At 64.7% G+C, this 19,686-nt stretch overlaps 1 protein-coding gene across 1 annotated transcript; it reads left to right on the top strand.

The window, feature by feature from the left end:
• Nucleotides 1-633: 633 nt before the first annotated feature.
• Nucleotides 634-18,307, top strand: LOC136788664 (leukocyte receptor cluster member 8-like). Its single transcript, XM_066987303.1, is given in 18 exon segments — nt 634-748; nt 3,545-3,651; nt 4,685-4,791; nt 4,888-5,159; nt 5,788-5,899; nt 6,883-7,059; nt 7,151-7,267; nt 7,318-7,473; nt 7,595-7,723; nt 10,129-10,393; nt 10,395-10,418; nt 11,368-11,469; nt 14,166-14,189; nt 14,191-14,235; nt 14,330-14,459; nt 15,610-15,742; nt 15,744-15,815; nt 17,963-18,307. Coding segments are annotated over 15 exon segments (1,899 nt in total). The 5' UTR covers nt 634-748; nt 3,545-3,651; nt 4,685-4,791; nt 4,888-4,909; the 3' UTR covers nt 18,126-18,307.
• The last annotated feature ends 1,379 nt before the right edge of the window (nt 18,308-19,686 follow it).

The following is a 19,686-nucleotide window of genomic DNA, read 5'->3' as shown; positions in this document are numbered from 1 at the left end:
CCAAAATCCCCATGGGACCCCTAAAAATCCCTATGCCCCCCAAAATCCCCATGGGGCCCCCGAAAACCCCTATGGGGATCCCAAAACCCCCATGGACCCCCCAACCCCCCCCCCAAATCCCTATGGGGACCCCAATACCCCCATGGGCCCCCCCCCCAACCCCCCCCCCAAAACCCCTCTGGGCCCCCCCAAATCCCTATGGGGACCCCAAAACCCCCATGGCCCCCCCAAAACCCCCCCCAAAACCCCTCTGGGCCCCCCCCAAATCCCTATGGGGACCCCAAAACCCCCATGGGGCCCCCCAACCCCCCCCCCAAACCCCTCTGGGCCCCCCAAATCCCTATGGGGACCCCAAAACCCCCATGGGACCCCCAAACCCCCCCAGGCCCTCCCCCCCCCGCTTCGCATTCCGCACGAATTGTCCCATCCCGGCCACCATCCTTCCCCTTCCCTCCTCTCCTTCCCATTGGCCACCACCCTCCGCGTTCCCCGCTCCCATTGGCCAACATCCCAGACCCCTCCCTCCTCCTCTACCCCTTAGCCCCGCCCACCCCAGCTCACCCCTCGCTTCTTATTGGCTGCTAACCGTCACGTAACCGCACCCCCTCTCCTCCTATTGGCTGTTAACCCTCACGTGCCCGGAAGCCGCCTGCCCGGAAGTGAAGGGAAGGGGGAGACGCCGCCATTTTGCGGAGCGCGGAGCCGCCGCCATGGCCGCCAACCTCGGGGAGCAGCGGGCGGCCGAGTGGTGAGGGGGAGGGGAAGGGGAAGGGTTGGGGGGCCCCGCAATTGTTTTGGGGGGGGGTTTGGGGTCCCATAAGGGTTTTGGGGGGGCCATGGGGGGTTATGGGGGTCTTGTGGCGGTTTTGGGGGGGGCCATGGGGGTTTTAGGGAGGGGGTTGGGGGGCAGGGGGGGGATTTGGGGGGGCCCTGAGGGGATTTGGGGGGCTTATGGGGGTTTTGGGGTCTTACAGTTTTTTTGGGGGGGTCTTGTGGGGGTTATGGGGGTCCCGTGGGGGTTTTGGGGTCCCCATGGGAGTTTTAAGGGGGGCATGGAGGGGTTTTGGGGTCCCCATGGGGGATTTGGGGGGGGGCGTTATGGGGGTTTGGGGGCGTTATGGGGGTTTGGGGGTCCTGTTGGTTCTTTTGGGGTTATGGGGGGTTACGGGGATCCCCATGGGGGTTTTGGGGTCCCCATGGGAGTTTTGGGGGGCGAGAGGGGATTTGGGGGGCCCTGAGGGGATTTCGGGGGTCATGGGGATTTAGGGGGGGTTGGGGTCCTATAGGGGTTTTGGGGGGCCATGGGGGGATATGGGGGGTCCTATGGGGGTTTTGGGGGGGGTTGGGGGTGGGGGATATTTGGGGGGGCCTTGGGGATTTTGGGGGTTATGGGGGTTTTGGGGTCCTATAGTTTTTTTTGGGAGGACCATGGGGGGTTTTGGGGGGGCCATGGGGGATTTGGGGGCCCTGAGGGGGTTTTGGGGGGCTCATGGGGATTTAGGGGTGGGTTTTGGGGTCCTATAGGTTTTTGGGGGGGCCGTGGGGGGGTTATGGGGGTCCCATGGGGGTTTTGGGGTCCCCATGGGGGATTTGGGGGGTGCCCTGAGGGGATTTTGGGGGGCTCATGGGGATTTGGGGGGTTTTGGGGTCTTACAGGGGTTTTTGGGGGGGTTATGGGGGGCTTGTGGGGGTTTTGGGGGGGTCCTGTAATTATTTTGGGGTCCCTATGGGGAATTTGGGGGGGCCATGAGGATAATGGGGGTCTTATGGGGGTTTTGGGGGGGTTATGTGGATTTTGGGGGGGGGGTCACGGGGGTTTTGGGGGAGCCCATTGGGGTTTTGGGGGGGGGGGGTTTGGGGGTGCCCAGAAGGGATTTGGGGTCCCCACGGGGGTTTTGGGGGGGCCCAGGGGGTTTTGGGGGGGGCCATGGGGGTTTGGGGGTGCCCCAAGGGGGTTTTGGGGGTCCTACAGGGGTTTTGGGGGGGGGGCAAGGGGGTTTTGGGGGGGGCAGTGTGAATTTTGGGGTCCCCATAGGGGTTTTGGGGGGGTCTATAGGGTTTTTGGGGGGGGGGGCATGGGGGTTTTGGGGTCCTGTAGGGATTTTGGGGGGGGGGGGGGGGCGCAGGGGGGTAATGGGGGGCCTGTAAGGGGTTTGGGGGGGCATGGGGGTTTTGGGGGGCTCAGGGGGGTTTGGGGGAGGGGGCATAATTATTTTGGGGTCCTGTAGGAGATTTGGGGGGCCATGGGGGTCATGGGGGAGGGTTATGGGGGGGTTATGGGGTCTGGGGGGGTCGTGGGGGGGCCATGGGGGGGTTATGGGGTCTGGGGGGGCTATGGGGGGCCGTGGGGGGGTTATGGGGTCTGGGGGAGTTGTGGGGGGGCCACGGGGTGTTTATGGGGTCTCCCCCCCATTTAACACCCCCCCCATCCCCGCAGGGCCCCGCAGTACTCCCTGGCGGCGGCGGGGGGGGCGGCGGCGGCGGGGGGGGCCCCCGGGAGAACGGGCTGGAAGCGGCCGCCCCCCCGCCGCCGCCGCCCCCCGCCGCCCCCCGGGCCCCGCCCGCGAGAACCCCGAGTGGGAGAAGGCGCGGCAGGCGCTGGCCAGCATCAGCAAGGGGGGGGCAAGGCCTCGCCCGGGGGGGGGGCGGCAGCAGGAGGGAGGAGGAGGAGCCGGGGGGGCAGGTGAATGACGGGGGGGCGTGGGGGGGCGTGGGGGGGGGGGCTGGGGGGGCTGGGGGGGGGGGTTAGGGGGGTTCTGGGGGGGCAGGAGGAGGAGGGGGAGGAGGAGCCGGGGGGGGCAGGTGAGTGACGGGGGGGGCGTGGGGGGGGCGTGGGGGGGTCTAAGGGTCCCTGGGGTCGTGGGGGGGGGGGTTAGGGGGGTCGTGGGGGGGGTCTTGGGGGGGTTTGGGGGTCCTGGGGGGGGGCAGGAGGAGGGGGAAGAGGAGCTGGGGGGGGGGCAGGTGAGCGAGGGGGGGGCGCGGGGGGGGTCGTGGGGGGTCCTGGGGGATATTGGGGGGGCTGGGGGGGGTCTTGGGGGGTCCTGGGGGTGGGAGGAGGGGGAGGAGGAGCTGGGGGGGGGGCACTGGGGGGTGGGGGAGGTCCTGGGGGGGGGGGGGGGGGGGGAGGGTCCTAAGGGGTCGTGGGGGGGGGTCTTGGGGGGGTTGGGGGGGTCCTGGGGGGGCGATTGGGGGGTCCGGGGGGGGTCATGGGGGGCAGGAGGAGGGGTAGGAGGAGCTGGGGGGGGCAGGTGAGTGAGGGGGGGCGTGGGGGGGGGGGGTTGGGAGGGGCTGGGGGGCGTGGGGGGTCTTGGGGGGGGGTCTGGGGGTCGGGGGGGCTCTTGAGGGGTTTTGGGGGGCCCGGGGGTCTGGGGGGGGTGGAGGAGGAGGAGTTGGGGGGGGGCCTGAAGAGTCTTTGTGGGGGCTGAGGGGGTTATGGGGGGTCCGGGGGGGTCGTGGGCACCGTGCGAGCCCCCCGGGACCTTTTAACACCCCCCTCCCCCCCTTTTTGTGCCCCCCCCCCATTTTTTGCCCCCCCCCCCCCCAGTACCCCTCCCCGCAGGGGGTGACCCCGGGGCCCTGCAGGCGGCCCCCTACTACCCCTGGTACCAGCCCTACGGCTACTCCTACCCCTACAGCTACTACTACCCCGTGGTGAGCGGGGGGGGGGCGCGGGGGGGGCGCGCGGGGACCCCCCCACACCGGGACACCCCCCCCTCGGGTCGGGGGGGCGTTTGGGGGGGGTCGGGGGGTTTGGGGGAGTTTTAGGGGATTTTGGGGGTGTTCTGGGGGGATTTGGGGGGGTCTTGGGGGGGGGGGGGTGGGGGGGGTTTGGGGGTTTTAGGAGTGGGGGGGTGTGGGGGGCACACACGGGGACCCCCCCCACCGGGACAGCCCCCCCTCGGGTCAGGGAGGGGGCTTTTTGGGGGGGTTGGGGGGCATTTGGGGGGAGTTTTAGGGGGTTTTAAGGGGATTTGGGGGCTTCAGGGGGGTTGGGGGAGGTTTTTTGGGGGGGTTGGGGGGGGTTTTGGGGGGGTTTAGGAGTGGGGGGCGCGGGGGGGCACACAGGGACCCCCCCCCGGGTCGGGGGGGGGGGGCGTTTTGGGGGGGTCGGGGGGTTGGGGGAGTTTTATGGGATTTTAGGGGGATTTGGGGGCTTCAGGGGGATTTGGGGGGAGTTTTAGGGGGTTGGGGGGTTTTAGGAGTGGGGGGCGTGGGGGGGGCACCCGGGGACACCCCCACCGGGACCCCCCCCTCGGGTCGGGGGGCGTTTTGGGGGGGTTTGGGGGGAGTTTAAGGGGATTTTAGGGGGATTTTGGGGGCTTCGGGGGGGGGTTGGGGGGGGGGGGTTTGGGGGGGGTTTTAGGAGTGGGGGGGGGGTGCGGGGGGGGGCACCAGGGACCCCCCCGGAGTCGGGGGGTGGGGGCATTTTGGGGGGTCTTTGGGGTATTTTGGGGGGGGGGTTGGGACCGCTTTTGGGGCTGGGGGTGTCGTGGGGGGGGGGGGGCTGACACTCCTGTCCCCCCCGCCCCCAAAAAAATTGTGGGGTGGTTTTGGGGACATTTTGGGGCCGTTTGGGGTGATTTTAGGGTTATTTTGGGGGGGTTTGGGGCCGCTTTCGGATCCGGGGGTGTCACGGGGGAGGGGTGCTGACCCCCCCGTGCCCCCCTCGTGGCCCCCCCCGCAGAACGTGTACTCGGGCTACGGCCCCACCGTCCCCTACGGCTCCCCGGCGCCTACGCCGCGGCCCCCCAGCAGCCCCCAGCCCCCGGGCAGCAGAGCGGCCTCAGCCAGGTGAGGGTCTCAAATGCGGGGGGGACATTTTTTAAGCCCCCCCTTAAATATTTTAACCCCCCCCCCCCAAAAAAAAATCCCCCCCCCCCAAACCAGCAGCCCCCGGTGCCCGGCCTGGATGACTCCGCGCCCTACGGCGGCGCCCAGCTGCCCCCCGCCGCGCCCCCCCCCAGCCCCCCCAACCCCACGCCATGGCCGGGGGGGGCCGGGGGCCGCAGCAGCAAGGGGGGGCGCCGCGCCCCCCAGCCCAGCAGCGCCGCCGCCGCCGCCGCCTCCTCCTACCCGCCGCCCCCCCCACGGCTACGCCGAAGCCCCGGCCCCAAGAGCAAGAAGGCGGGGGGGGCAGCAGCTGTGGAACCGCATGAAGCGTAAGGAAAACGGGGGGGGGGCTAAAATTGGGGGGGGGGCGTTAAAAAATGGAGGGGGGTCAGGGATTTTTTTTGGGGGGGGTCCTGGGATCCCCCACCAAAACCAGCGCCCCAAAACCCTTTTTTTTGCCCTAAATCCCCCCAAAAAGCCCAAGTCCCCCCCCCCCAAAAGGCTGTGCCCCCCCCCAAAAAAACAAAAGGGTGGGCCCCCCCCCAGGACCCCCTGACCCCAAAATCTGCCCCCCCCCCCCCCCCCGAAGCCCCCAGCCCCAAGAGCAACAAGGGGGGCAGCTGTGGAACCGCATGAAGCGTAAGGAAAACAGGGGGGGGGGCTAAAAAAAATTGGGGGGGGCTCAAAAAATTGGGGGGGGGGTGTCATTAAAAAATGGGAGGGGGAGTAAAAATGGGTGGGGGGAAGAAAAATGGGGGAGGGTTGGGATTTTTTTTTGGGGGGGGGGTCCTGGGATCCCCCACCAAACCCGGCGCCCCAAAACCCTTTTATTCGCCCCAAATCCCCCCCCAAAAGCCCCAAATCCCCCCCCAAAAAAGCCCCAACCCCCCCCCCAAATGGCTGTGCCCCCCCCCGGACCCCCCTCACCCTAAAATTTCTCCCCCACCCCCCCTCCAGAAGCCCCCGGCGCCGGCGGCCTCAAGTTCAGCCTCCCGAAGCGCCCCTTCGTGCTGACCTCGCCGGGCTTCGGGGAGCAGCACGGCGCCGACAAGCACCACCACGGCCACGGGTGAGCGCGCCCGGGGGCTGCCCCATAGCGCCGGGGGGCCGCCCCATAGCGCTGGGGGGCTGTATGGGGCTGCCCCATAGCGCCGGGGGGCTGCCCCATAGCATTGGGGGGGCTGTGTGGGGCTGCCCCATAGCACCCCATAGCACCCCCATAGCACCCCATAGCACCCCCATAGCACCCCATAGCATCCCCATAGCACTGTGAGGCTGCCCCATAGCACCCCGTAGCACCCCCATAGTGCTGTGGGGCTGCCCCATAGTGCCTATAGCGCTGTGGGGTTGCCCTATAGCACCCCATAGCACCGTGGGGCTGCCCTTTAGCACCCCGTAGCACCCCGATAGCGCCATGGGGCTGCCTTATAGCACCATGAGGCTTTATGGGGCTGCCCCATAGCGCCCCATAGCACCCCCATAGTGCCGTGGGGCTGCCCCATAGCGCCGTGGGGCTGCCCCATAGCACCCCGTAGCACCCCCATAGCGCTGTGGGGCTGCCCCATAGCGCCCCATAGCACCCCCATAGCGCTGTGGGGCTGCCCCATAGCACCCCGTAGCACCCCGATAGCGCCGTGGGGCTGCCTCATATCACCATGAGGCTTTATGGTGCTGCCCCATAGCGCCCCGTAGCACCCCCATAGCACCCCGTAGCACCACCATAGCGCCGTGGGGCTGCCCCATAGCGCCCCATAGCAGCCCCATAGCACCGTGGGGCTGCCCCATAGCGCCCCGTAGCACCCCCATAGCGCTGTGGGGCTGCCCCTTAGTGCCCCGTAGCACCCCCATAGCACCCCCATAGCACCGTGGGGCTGCCTTATAGCACCGTGAGACTTTATGGGGCTGCCGTGTAGCGCCATAGGGCTGCCCCATAGCACCCCCACAGTGCTGTGGGGCTGCCCCATAGCGCCCCATAGCACCCCCGTAGCTCCGTGGGGCCGCCCCGTAGCGCCGTGGGGCCGCCCCGCTGAATTCCCGCCCCCTGCCCCATAGCGGGAAGCCGGAGGACTGGCCGCAGGCCATGAAGGAGTACGTGCAGCGCTGCTTCACCGCCTGCGAGTCCGAGGAGGACAAGGACCGCACCGAGAAGCTGCTCAAGGAGGTGCTGCAGGCGCGCCTGCAGGACGGCACCGCCTACACCATCGACTGGAGCCGCGAGCCGCTGCCGGGGTGAGCCCGTGCCCCCCCGGGACTTTTATTGTTAATTTTTGGGGGGGGGGGGGCACGCACCGATTTCGCCCTTTTTCTCCCCACCCCGCAGCCTGAGCCGCGACGCCGCGGCCGAGAGCCCCAAGAAGAAGCGCTGGGAGACGCCGGGGCTGCCGCAACCCCCCCAGCACCGCGCCGGGGGGGGCCGCTACGGGAGGAGGAGGAGGCGGTGGGGGGCCGCGTTGGGCCCTCAACCTTCCCGGGGGGGGGGGGCGGCAGAGCCCGAGGAGGAGGAGGAGGGGGGCGGCGGGGGGGCGCCTTCCCCACCAAATTCGGGAACCGCAACGTCTTCGTCAAGGAGCGCAGCTCGTCCTCCAGCGCCGGCTCCCGCTCCCGCTCCTCCTCCCGCTCCCCCGGCCGACACTTCCGACGCAGGTGAGGGGCCCCAAACCCCCCCGAAATCCCCCTGACCCCCCCCCCGGACCACCCCGGACCCCCAGACCCCCCGGGGGGGTTTGGGGTGCGTTTGGGGTGACGCCGGCCCCGCGTCCCGCAGCGATTCGGATTCGGACAGCTCGCTCTCCGGCCCCGATGCCCGGCTGGGCGCACGCCGCGCCCCCCCCCCAAAAACCGGGGTCGGGGGGCACGTGGAGCGCGGGAGGATGAGGATGCAGCGGGGGAAACGGTAACGGGATTGGGAGTGGGATTGGGGCCCTTTGGGGGGGGGATTGGGGCCCTTTGGGGGGGGATTGGGGCCCTTTTGGGGGGGGATTAGGGCCCTTTTGGGGGGGATTAGGGCCCTTTGGGGGGGATTAGGGCCCTTTGGGGGGGGATTGGGATAGGTTTGGGGGGGTTGGGACCACTTTTGGGGGGATTAGGATAAATTTAGGGAGATTGGGATCCTTTTGGGGGGATTAGGGCCCTTTTGGGGGGGATTAGGGCCCTTTTGGGGGGATTAGGGCCCTTTTGGGGGGATTAGGGCCCTTTGGGGGGGGATTGGGATAGGTTTGGGGGGTTGGGACCACTTTTGGGGGGATTAGGATAAATTTAGGGAGATTGGGATCCTTTTGGAGGGGATTAGGGCCCTTTTGGGGGGGGGGGGATTAGGGCTCTTTAGGGAGGCATTAGGGCCCTTGGGGGGATTGGGAGCGTTTTTGGGGGGGTTAGGGCCCTTTGGGGGGGCGATTAGGGCCCTTTTGGGATTAGGATAGTTCTGGGGGAAATGGGATTGCTTTGGGGGAATTGGGATCATTTTGGGGGGAATCAGGGCTGTTTTGGCACAACGCGTCCCCCAGAGCACGCCTCGAGCCTCTCCCCGTTCATTTTGGGGCCACCATACCGCGCTGCGGAGCCCCCCTCAGTCATTTACCCCCATTTCCCCCCCAACCCCCCTTTTTCCCCCCAAACCCCTTTTTTCCTCCTCCCAACCCCTTTTCTTCGCCCAAAAAAACCACTTTCTCCCCCCCAAACCCCCCTTTTTCCCCCCCCAACCCCCCTTTTTCCCCCCCCCAACCCCCCTTTTCCCCCCCCAACCCCCCTTTTCCCCCCCAACCCCCCTTTTCCCCCCCCAACCCCCCTTTTCCCCCCCAACCCCCTTTTACCCCCCCCAACCCCCTTTTACCCCCCCCCCAAACCCCCTTTTACCCCCCCCAAACCCCCTTTTACCACCCCCAAAACCCCCTTTTACCCCCCAAAACCTCCTTTTACCCCCCCAAAACCTCCTTTTACCCCCCAACCCCCCTTTTCTCCCCCCAAAACCCCCTTTTCCCCCCAACCCCTTCTTTTACCCCCCCCAAACGCCCTTTTTCCCCCCCCCAACTCCTCCTTTTCCCCCCAACCCCCCTTTTTTCCCCCCCCCAAACCCCTTTTTTCCTCCTCCCAACCCCTTTTCTTCGCCCAAAAAAACCACTTTCCCCCCACACCCCCTTTTCCCCCCCCACACCCCCTTTTCCCCCCCAACCCCCCTTTTCCCCCCCAACCCCCTTTTCCCCCCCAACCCCCTTTTCCCCCCCAACCCCCTTTCCCCCCCAACCCCCTTTTCCCCCCCAACCCCCCTTTGTCCCCCCAACCTCTTTTTCTCCCCCCCCCAACCTCTTTTTCTCCCCCCCAACCTCTTTTTCTCCCCCCCCCAACCTCTTTTTCTCCCCCCCCAACCTCTTTTTCTCCCCCCCCAACCTCTTTTTCTCCCCCCCAACCTCTTTTTCTCCCCCCAACCTCTTTTTCTCCCCCCCCAACCTCTTTTTCTCCCCCCCCAACCTCTTTTCTCCCCCCCAACCTCTTTTTCTCCCCCCCAACCTCTTTCTCCCCCCCAACCTCTTTTTCTCCCCCCAACCTCTTTTTCTCCCCCCCAACCTCTTTTCTCCCCCCCAACCTCTTTTTCTCCCCCCAACCTCTTTTTCTCCCCCCCAACCTCTTTTTCTCCCCCCAACCTCTTTTTCTCTCCCCCAACACCCCCCTTTTCCCCCCCCAAAACCCCCCTTTTCCCCCCCAAAACCCCCTTTTCCCCCCCCAAAACCCCCTTTTCCCCCCCCCCAAAACCCCCTTTTCCCCCCCCCCCAAAACCCCTTTTCCCCCCCCAAAACCCCCTTTTCCCCCCCAAAACCCCCTTCCCCCCCAAACCCCTTCCCACCCCCAACCCCCCTTCCCCCCCAACCCCCCTTTTCCCCCCCAACCCCCCTTCCCCCCCCAACCCCCCTTTCCCCCCCAACCCCCTTTCCCCCCCCAACCCCCCCCTTTCCCCCCCCCAACCCCTTTTTCCTCCTCCCAACCCCCTTTTCTTCGCCCAAAAAAAACACTTTCTCCCCCCAAAACCCCCTTTTACCCCCCCAAACCCCCCTTTCCCCCCAACCCCCTTTCCCCCCCCAAAACCCCCTTTTCCCCCCCAACCCCCCTTTTTCCCCCCAACCCCTTTTCTTTGCCCAAAAAAACCACTTTCTCCCCCAAAACCCCCTTTTTCCCCCCCAACCCCCTTTCCCCCCCCAAAACCTCCTTTTACCCCCCAACCCCCCTTTTCTCTCCCCCCAAAACCCCCTCTTTCCCCCCAACCCCTTCTTTTACCCCCCAAACCCCTTTTACCCCCCCCCCCCCCAGGCACGACCAGGGCCCCTCGAAACGCAACCGCAAGCGCCCGGCCATGGACTACGAGGACCCGGAGAAGGAGTTCAAGAAGCAGCGGCGCGCCGCCCGCTTCCAGCACGGCCACGGCAAGAAGCTGCGCCCCGAGCCCCTCGTCCTGCCCCTGGGCCCCCCGCCGAGCCCCCCCGGCTCCGAAAGCCTCGACTGGGACGAGCTGAAGATCCTGGGCACCTGCCAGGAGGTCACCAAGCACTACCTGCGCCTCACCTGCGCCCCCGACCCCCGCCACCGTGCGCCCCGTCCCGGTGAGGAAGACGCGCTTGCGATGGTTTTGGGGGTCCCTGGCGCACCCCCCGTCTCCCCCTTCCTTATCTCACCACTTTTTCTCCCTTTTCGCCCCAAAAAAGAACGAGATTTTAATGATTTTGGGGGTCCCTGGCATCCCCCCTTCCTTATCTCACCCCCCTTTTTCTCCCTTTTCACCCCCAAAAAGAACGAGATTTTAATGATTTTGGGGGTCTTTTCACCCCAAAAAAGAACGTGGTTTTAATGATTTTCAGGGTCACTGATGACCCCCCCTTTGTTATCTCACCCCCCTTTTCCTCTCTTTTCACCCCAAAAAAGAACACGGTCTTAATGATTTTGGGGGTCGCTGACTCCCCCTTTCTTATCTCGCCTCCCTTCTTCTCTCTTTTTGCCCCCAAAAAAGAACACGATTTTCATGATTTTCAGGATCGCTGACACCCCCCCCCTTCGTTATCTTGCCCCCCTTTTTCTCTGTTTTCACCCCAAAAACGTGATTTTAATTAATTTTGGGGTCGCTCACACCCCCCGTCCCCTCCCCTTCCTTATCTCACCCCCTCTTTCTCCCTTTTCGCCCCCAAAAAGAACGCGGTTTTAATTATTTTGGGGGTCCCTGGCGTCCCCCCCTTCGTTACCTCACCCCCCTTTTTTCTCTCTTTTTGCCCCAAAAACGTGATTTTAATTAATTTTGGGGTCGCTCACACCCCCCTGTCCCCCCCTTTCTTATCTCGCCCCCCTTTTCCTCCCTTTTCGCCCCAAAAAGAACGAGACTTTAATGATTTTGGGGGTCGCTGACACCCCCTCATCCTCTCCTTTGTTATCTCGCCCCCCTTTTTCTCCTTTTTCGCCCCAAAAAAAGATCGCAGTTTTAATGGTTTTGGGGGTCGCTGACGCCCCCCCGCCCCCGTTTCTCATCTCGCCCCCGTTTTTCTCCCTTTTCGCCCCAAAAAGGTGCTGCGGAAGTCGCTGAGCCTGGTGAAGTCGCACTGGAAGGAGAAGCAGGACTACGCCTTCGCCTGCGAGCAGATGAAGTCCATCCGGCAGGACCTGACGGTGCGTTTTGGGGTGAAACCCTGGCTTTGGGGGCGACCCCGCGGGGGTTTTGGGGACAAAGTCACGGCGTTTTTTGGGGTGAAACCGTGGTGGTTTTGGGGTGAAATTGTGGCTTTTTGGGGGGCGAGGGTGTGGCGTTTTTGGAGACAAAGTCCCAGTGTTTTTGGGGTCGAAACCGTGCCGTTTTGGGGGACAAAGTCACGGCATTTTTTGGGCTGAAACCCTGGCTTTTTGGGGGCGAGGGTGCAGCGGTTTTGGGGACGAACCCGCAGGGGTTTTGGGGACGAACCCGCGGTGTTTTTGGGGACAAAGTCACGGCGTTTTTTGGGGTGAAACCATGGTGTTTTTGGGGTGAAATCATGGCTTTTGGGGGACGAAATCGCGGTGGTTTTGGGGGCGAAACCGTGGAGTTTTGGGGACAAAATCGCGGTGTTTTTTGGGGTGAAAGCGTGGTGGTTTTGGGGTGAAACCGTGGCTTTTTGGGGGCGAGGGTGCAGCGGTTTTGGGGACGAAATCGCGGTGGTTTTGGGGTCGAAACCGTGGTGCTTTTGGGGACAAAGTCACGGCGTCTTTTGGGGTGAAACCGTGGTGTTTTGGGGGTGAAACCGTGGCTTTTGGGGGCGAACCCGCAGGGGTTTTGGGGACGAAACCGCGGTGTTTTGGGGGGGGCGAAATCGCGGCGTTTTTTGGGGTGAAACCGTGGTGTTTTTTGGGGTGAAATTGTGGCTTTTGGGGGGCGAGGGTGTGGCGTTTTGGGGGACGAAGTCCCAGTGTTTTGGGGTCGAAACCGTGGCGTTTTTGGGGACAAAGTTACGGTGTTTTTTGGGGTGAAACCCTGGCTTTTTGGGGGCGAACCCGCAAGGGTTTTGGGGACGAAATCGTGGTGGTTTTGGGGGCAAAACTGTGGTGTTTTTGGGGACAAAGTCACGGCGTTTTTTGGGGTGAAACTGTGGTGTTTTGGGGGTGAAACCGTGGCTTTTTGGGGACGAACCCACAGGGGTTTTGGGGACGAAATCGCAGTGTTTTTGGGGACAAAGTCACGGCGTTTTTTGGGGTGAAACCGTGGTGTTTTTGGGGTGAAATTGTGGCGTTTTTGGGGACAAACCCCCAGGGGTTCTGGGGACAAAATCGCAGTGTTTTTGGGGGCGAAACCGTGGCGTTTTTGGGGACAAAGTCACGACGTTTTTGGGCTGAAACCCTGGCTTTTTGGGGGCGAGGGGGCAGCTGTTTTGGGGACGAACCTGCAGGGGTTTTGGGGACAAAATCGCGGTGGTTTTGGGGGCGAAACCGTGGCGGTTTTGGGGACAAAATCATGGCGTTTTTTGGGGTGAAACCCTGGCTTTTTCAGGGCAAAACCGTGGCATTTTGGGGACAAACCCACAGGGTTTTTTGGGGACAAAGTCGCAGTGGTTTTGGGGGTGAAACCGTGGCGTTTTTGGGGTGAAGCTGCAGCATTTTGGGGTGGCAAAGCCGTGACCATTTTGGGGGCGAAACCACAGCGTTTCTGGGGGCGAAGCCACAACCTTTTTGGGGTGAAACCCTGGCATTTTGGGGATGAAACCACAATCTTTTTGGGACGAAACCACGCCATTTTGGGGGCAAAGCCACAGCCCTTTTGGGGTGAAACCCTGGCATTTTGGGCGCCCTGCACCATTTGGGGCCATTCCCCGCAGCCTCCTTACCCCCCCCGTACCCCCCCCCCCCATAACTCCCCCATAACCCCCCCAAACCCCTCCCGGAGCGCCCGACGAGCCCCCCGGGGGGAACAAACGTCCCCAATGTGTCCCCCCCCCTTATTATTCCCCCCCCCGTTTATTAATTATTCCCCCCTTATTACCCCCCTTATTATCCCCCCTTATTACCCCCCTTATTACCCCCCCTTATTACCCCCCTTATTACCCCCCCTTATTACCCCCCTTATTACCCCCCTTATTACCCCCCTTATTACCCCCCCTTATCACCCCCCCATCACCCCCCTTATCACCCCCCCTTATCACCCCCCCATCACCCCCCCCTCTTATCACCCCCCTTATCACCCCCCTTATCACCCCCCTTATCACCCCCCTTATCACCCCCCTTATTACCCCCCTATCCCCCCCCTATCCCCCCCCTTATTATCCCCCCCATTATCCCCCCCCCCATTCCCCCCCTTATTATTCCCCCCCTTATTATTCCCCCCCTTATTATTCCCCCCTTATTATTCCCCCCCTTATTATTCCCCCCCCTTATTATTCCCCCCCTTATTATACTCCCCCCTTATTACCCCCCCTTATTAATCCCCCCAATCCCCCCTATTACCCCCCCTTATTACCCCCCTTATTATCCCCCCTTATTACCCCCCCCTTATTATACTCCCCCCATTATCCCCCCCCCCATTACCCCCCCTTATTACCCCCCTTATTAATCCCCCCAATCCCCCCCCTATTACCCCCCTTATTACCCCCCCTTATTATCCCCCCCTTATTACCCCCCCTTATTATACTCCCCCCATTATCCCCCCCCATTACCCCCCCTTATTACCCCCCTTATTAATCCCCCCCCAATCCCCCCCCCCTATTACCCCCCTTATTATCCCCCCCTTATTACCCCCCCCCCTTATTATACTCCCCCCCCATTATCCCCCCCCATTATCCCCCCCCCTTATTACCCCCCTTATTACCCCCCCCTTATTACCCCCCCCTTATTCCCCCCCCCAGGTGCAGGGGGTCCGCACGGAGTTCCACGGTGGAGGTGTACGAGACGCACGCCCGCATCGCGCTGGAGAAGGTACCGGGGAGGGGGGGGGCACAAAACGGGGCTATCAACCGCCCCCCCCCCCGCACCGTTTTTGACGGGGGGGGCGCTTTTCCGGACCCCCCAGGGGGACCACGAGGAGTTCAACCAGTGCCAGGCGCAGCTCAAGGCGCTCTACGCCGAGAACCTGCCGGGGAACGTGGGCGAGTTCACCGCCTACCGCATCCTCTACTACATGTTCACCCGCAACTCGGGCGGTGAGTGGGGGGGCACCCCAAACCCCCCGGACCCCCCCGGACCCCCCCCCCGGACCCCCCCGGACCCCCCCCACCCCCCCGACCCCCACACCCCCCCAGGACTGCAGCAGGGTCCTGAGCCCCCCCTGATTTAATGGAGCCCCCCCCCGATTTAATTGACCCCCCCCCCCCCGATGTGGGTACAGGGGTTCGGTGTCGCCCCCACGCAGGTTTTTTTTTTGGGGGGGGGGGGGTCTCGGTGTTGCCCCCCCCCCCCCCAGTCCCGTCCTGGGGGGCTCAGCACCCATTCATTGCCCCCCCCCTCCCAGTGCTCCCAGTCCCCCCCCAGTCCCCCTCCCAGTGCTCCCAGTCCCCCTCCCAGTGCTCCCAGTCCCCCTCCCAGTGCTCCCAGTCCCCCTCCCAGTGCTCCCAGTTCCCCTCCCAGTGCTTCCAGCCCCTCCCAGTGCTCCCAGTCCCCCTTCCAGTGCTCCCAGCACCCATCTGAATGCTCCCAGTCCCCCTCCCAGTGCTCCCAGTCCCCCTTCCAGTGCTCCCAGCACCCATCTGAATGGTCCCAGTCCCCCTCCCAGTGCCCCCAGTCCCCCTCCCAGTGCTCCCAGTCACCCTCCCAGTGCTCCCAGTCCCCCTCCCAGTGCTCCCAGCACCCATCTGAATGGTCCCAGCCCCCCTCCCAGTGCTCCCAGCACCCCTCTGAATGCCCCCAGTCCCCCTCCCAGTGCCCCCAGTCCCCCTCCCAGTGCTCCCAGCACCCATTCCTTTCCCCCCAGCCCCCTCCCAGTGCTCCCAGCCCCCTCCCAGTGCCCCAACCCCCCCGTTTCTCACCCCAACCCCCTCCCAACCGCCTTCCTCACCCCCCCTTTTATTTCTCCCCCCCCATTAACAGACCTGACCACGGAGCTGGCCTACCTGACACCAGTGCTCCCAGTCCCCCTCCCAGTGCTCCCAGTCCCCCTTCCAGTGCTCCCAGCACCCATCTGAATGGTCCCAGCCCCCCTCCCAGTGCCCCCAGTCCCCCTCCCAGCGCTCCCAGCCCCCATTCCTTTCCCCCCAGCCCCCTCCCAGTGCCCCAACTCCCCTGTTTCTCACCCCGAACCCCCTCCCAACCGCCTCCCTCACCCCCCCTTTTATTTCTCTCCCCCCCCATTAACAGACCTGACGACGGAGCTGGCCTACCTGACGCCGGCGCTGCGGGCGGACGCGAGCGTGGCGCACGCGCTGGCCCTGCGCGCCGCCTGGGCGCTGGCCAACTACCACCGCTTCTTCCGCCTCTACCGCGCCGCCCCCCGTGGCCGCCCGCCTCATCGACAAGTTCGCCGAGCGCGAGCGCCGCGCCGCCCTCAAGGCCATGATCAAAACGTATGTGCGACCCCCCCCCTCCCCGGGGGGGGACAAACACGCTCCCTCCCCCCCGGGGTGATAATCCACACACACACACACTGGGACCCACCCCGGGGGGATAGACCCCCCTCCTGGGGTGATAGACATCCCCCCGGGGTGATAAAACCCCCCCAGGGTGATAGACCCCCCTCCAGTGTGATAGACCCCCCCGGGGTGATAAATGCCCCCCCTCCCACTGGGAGCCCCTTCCTGGGGTGATAGACCCCCCTCCTGGGGTGATAACCCACCCCCCCCGGGGTGATAGACCCCCCGGGGTGATAACCCACCCCCCGGGGTGATAGACCCCCCGGGGTGATAACCCACCCCCCGGGGTGATAAACCCCCCCCAGGGTGATAGACCCCCCACCCGGGGTGAGAGACCTCCCCCTGGGGTGATAGAGCCCCCACAGGCTGATAAACGCCCCCCTCCCACTGGGACCCCCCCTCCTGGGGTGATAAATGCCCCCCAGGGTGATAGACCTCCCCCTGGGGTGTGAGACCCCCCCCCGGGGTGATAAACGCCCCCCCCCCCCCCCCACTGGGACCCCCCGGGGTGATAAACCTGCCCCCTGTGGGGTGAGGGACCCCCCCCCCTCTGGAGTGAGACCCCCTAACCCTTAGCCAGGACCCCCCGCGGGGTGAGAGACCCCCCCCCCCCGGCTGATAACCCTCCCCCCTCCCACTGGGACCCCCCTAGGGTGATAGACCCCCCCCCGGGGTGTGAGACCCCCCCCCACACACACACCTGGGACCCCCCCTTGCCCTTATCCAGGACCCTACAGAGCTGGGGGGGGGGGGCCTGGGGAGGGGGAGGTTTGGGTCGGGGGGGGGGGGGGGGGGGGGGGGTTAGGGGGATGTGGGGTTGGGGGAGGGGTTTTGTTTTTTTTGGGGGGGGGGGTGGGTGTGCCACCCCCTTTTCTCTCTCTCCCCCCGGGATCCCCCCCTCCCTTTTGCCCCCCCTCCCGGGACCCCCCCCAGCTTCGTGTGGTGAAGGTAAGTGGGGTGGGGGTGGAAATCCGCCCCCCCCCCCCCTCCCCGTGATGCCCTGGGGGGTTTTCTGACCCCCCCCCAAATTCATCCCCATCCCTTTGAAGTGACCCCAATGGGTCCCCTCCCCCGACACCCCAAGTGGGCTGTGACCCCCCCAGCACCCCAATTTGGGGGGGGGGGGGCTGACACCCCCATGGGGCTGTGCCTCATCCCCCCCCCCCCCCCATTCCCTGTGTCCCCATTGGGACTGTCCCCCCCCCCCAAAAAAAGGGTCCATGCTCCCCCCGCCCCGAAAAGGGGCCATATTGCCCCCCCATGGGGTTATTTCCCCCCAAAATGGGGTCATTCCCCCCCCCCAAACGGGGCCCCCCCCCCTCCAATTCACCCCGGGGCTGTGCCCCCCCCCCAGTCACAACGGGGCCGTGCCCCCCTGCCCCAATGGGGTCGTGCCCCATTTGCCCCCTTACCTTACCCCAGGGGGGGCCCTGTGCCCCCCCCATCTGTGGGGTTGTGCCCCCCCATCTGTGGGGCTGTGCCCCCCCCCCCAGTCTATGGGGCTGTGCCCCCCCAGCCATAGGGCCGTGCCCCTAATCTATGGGGCTGTGCCCCTAATCTATGGGGCTGTGCCCCCCATCTGTGGGGCTGTGCCCCCCCCCAAATCTATGGGGCCGTGCCCCCCCCCCATAGGGCTGTGCCCCCCCCACTATGGGGCTGTGCCCCCCCCGGGGCTGTCCCCCCCTGTATCTATGGGGCTGTGCCCCCCCCACCATAGGGCTGTGCCCCCCACTATGGGGCTGTGCCCCCCCCCCACTATGGGTCCGTGCCCCCTATCTATGGGACCGTGCCCCCCCTCCATGCAGCCACGTCCCCACATCCCCCCCCCAATCCCCCCCACAAGGGGGGGGTCCCCATCCCCAACCCCCCCCCCCCCAAAAAAAAAACCCAACCCCCCCCAACCCCCCTCCCCTCCACGCCCCCCCGCCCTCTCTTTCCCCCTTCCCCCCCCGTCTTTTTGTCGTCCTTTCCGTGTTTTTTTTTCCATTTTTTTTCCGTTTCTTTCCGTTTTTTTTTTTTTTGGTGCTTTTTTCTTTCTTTTTTTTTCTTTTTTTGTTGTTTTTTATCTGTTTCTCCCCCAGTTTCCGCCCGGCGCTGCCCATCGCCTTCGTCCGGGCAGAGCTGGCCTTTGAGTCCGCGGAGAGCTGCCGGCTCTTCCTGGCCGCGCTGCCCCTCTCTTTCACGGGCCCCGACGGCGCCAGGATCGACTGCAAGCAGAGCTTGGCGGTCCTGGGCAACTTCTAAAAACCCCCAAATTGATAAAAAAACGCAAAAAACGAGGAAATTCTATCAAAAAACAGCGCTGGGGGGGGGGAATCTACCCCCCCCCCCCCCCGATAGCCGCTCCCGGGGGCCGTAACCCTTCTCTTTTGGTCCCGGCAGGACGGAGATGCTGCGGATTTCTTTTCGGGGGGGGGGGGGGGTGAGGTGGGGGGGGGATGTGGGGTGGGTTTTGGGGGGGTTGTGGTGTGTGTGGGGGGGATTTGGGGCCGGGGGGGGCCGGGAGCCTCCCCCCCCCCAGAAGCCGCCGAAGCCGCCGTCCCCGTGGCCCCACTAACGCTTGTCTCAGTTTCTCTCTCTTCTTCCTGCTGCCGAGGTGGCCCCGAGCGAGGAGTCGCCCCCCCGAGCGAAGAGTGGCCCCCACAACGAAGGAGCGGCCCCCCCGAGCGAAGAAGCGGCCCCCCGCTCAAGCAAGGAGCCGCCCCCCCCCACATCCGACCCACGGGGGGGACCACGAGCACGCCACGGAGGCCCCCCAGCACCCTCACGACGGAGCTCCTGCCGCCGCCGCCGCCACCGCCGTTTGTGCCCCCCTCCAAATTTTTATCCCCCCCCCCCCCCCCAAAAAAAAAGCCACGCACAAGCCTCTGGAGCCGCCCCCCCCAGTGCGGCCCCCCCCCCCAGCCACCGCTCAGGGACTCGCCAAGCTCGGACTGTGTCAAAGCTCCTCTCTCTTTTATTTTTTTGACGCTCAAAAAATTTCCCTTTTTTTGGTATTTAATTTATTCCCCCCCCTCCATTCCTGTCCCCCCCCCCCCCACCTCATCGTCTCTTTGCAGGTAAAGCACGTCCCCCCCCCACATCGCTCCCCCCCTTTTCTCTCCCCCCCCCCCCTTTTCAGTTCTTTTCATCGCCCCCCCCCGGCACCGCGCTGTTATCGCCGGGCTGGCCCCGCTCCCCCCCCCCCCCCCCCCACTTTTTAACCGATTCTCCCTTTTTTTTGGACAGAATAAAGAGGAAAAACAAAAAAAGCCCGTTTTTTTTTTTTTTTTGGGGGGGGGGGGTGGGGCAAAGGTGGGTGTTGGGGCTCCCCTCGGGGGCTTTTCCCCAAGGGGGGGGGGCACCCTGGGGGTCCCTGCTCCCACATCCGGGCGGGGGGAGCTCCAGATTTTGGGGCTTTTTGGGGTCTTTTGGGGCTTTTTGGGGTCTTTTGGGGTTTTTTCCTAAGGCCAGGGGCTCCCCTGTCCTCTCACCCCCCCAAATGATGGAAAGGGGCTGGAAAAGCGCCCCCCCTCCCCAGCTCCTTCGTTACCGGTCCAGGAATCACAACCTTAATTAATTAACTCTTAATTTAATTAGCGGTTTAATATAAAGAGCAAGATGACGGCCTCTGACCGTCCCGATCCAATTACCAAACCCCATTAATTAGCGATTGCGGCTCCGGATATTTTTTTTTTTTGGGGGGGGTCCCTTGGGGCTTCTCCTGAAGGCCCAGGGGCCCCCAGTGGCCGTGTCCCCAAATCCGGGGGGGGCGGGGGGGGGGTCCCAAAGGTTCGGGGTCTTCTTTTCAAGGGGGGGGGGAACC

This window comes from Anser cygnoides, chromosome W (genome assembly GCF_040182565.1).
Source record: "Anser cygnoides isolate HZ-2024a breed goose chromosome W, Taihu_goose_T2T_genome, whole genome shotgun sequence".
NCBI lineage: Eukaryota > Metazoa > Chordata > Aves > Anseriformes > Anatidae > Anser > Anser cygnoides.
This window is presented reverse-complemented; position numbering and strand designations above follow the sequence as displayed.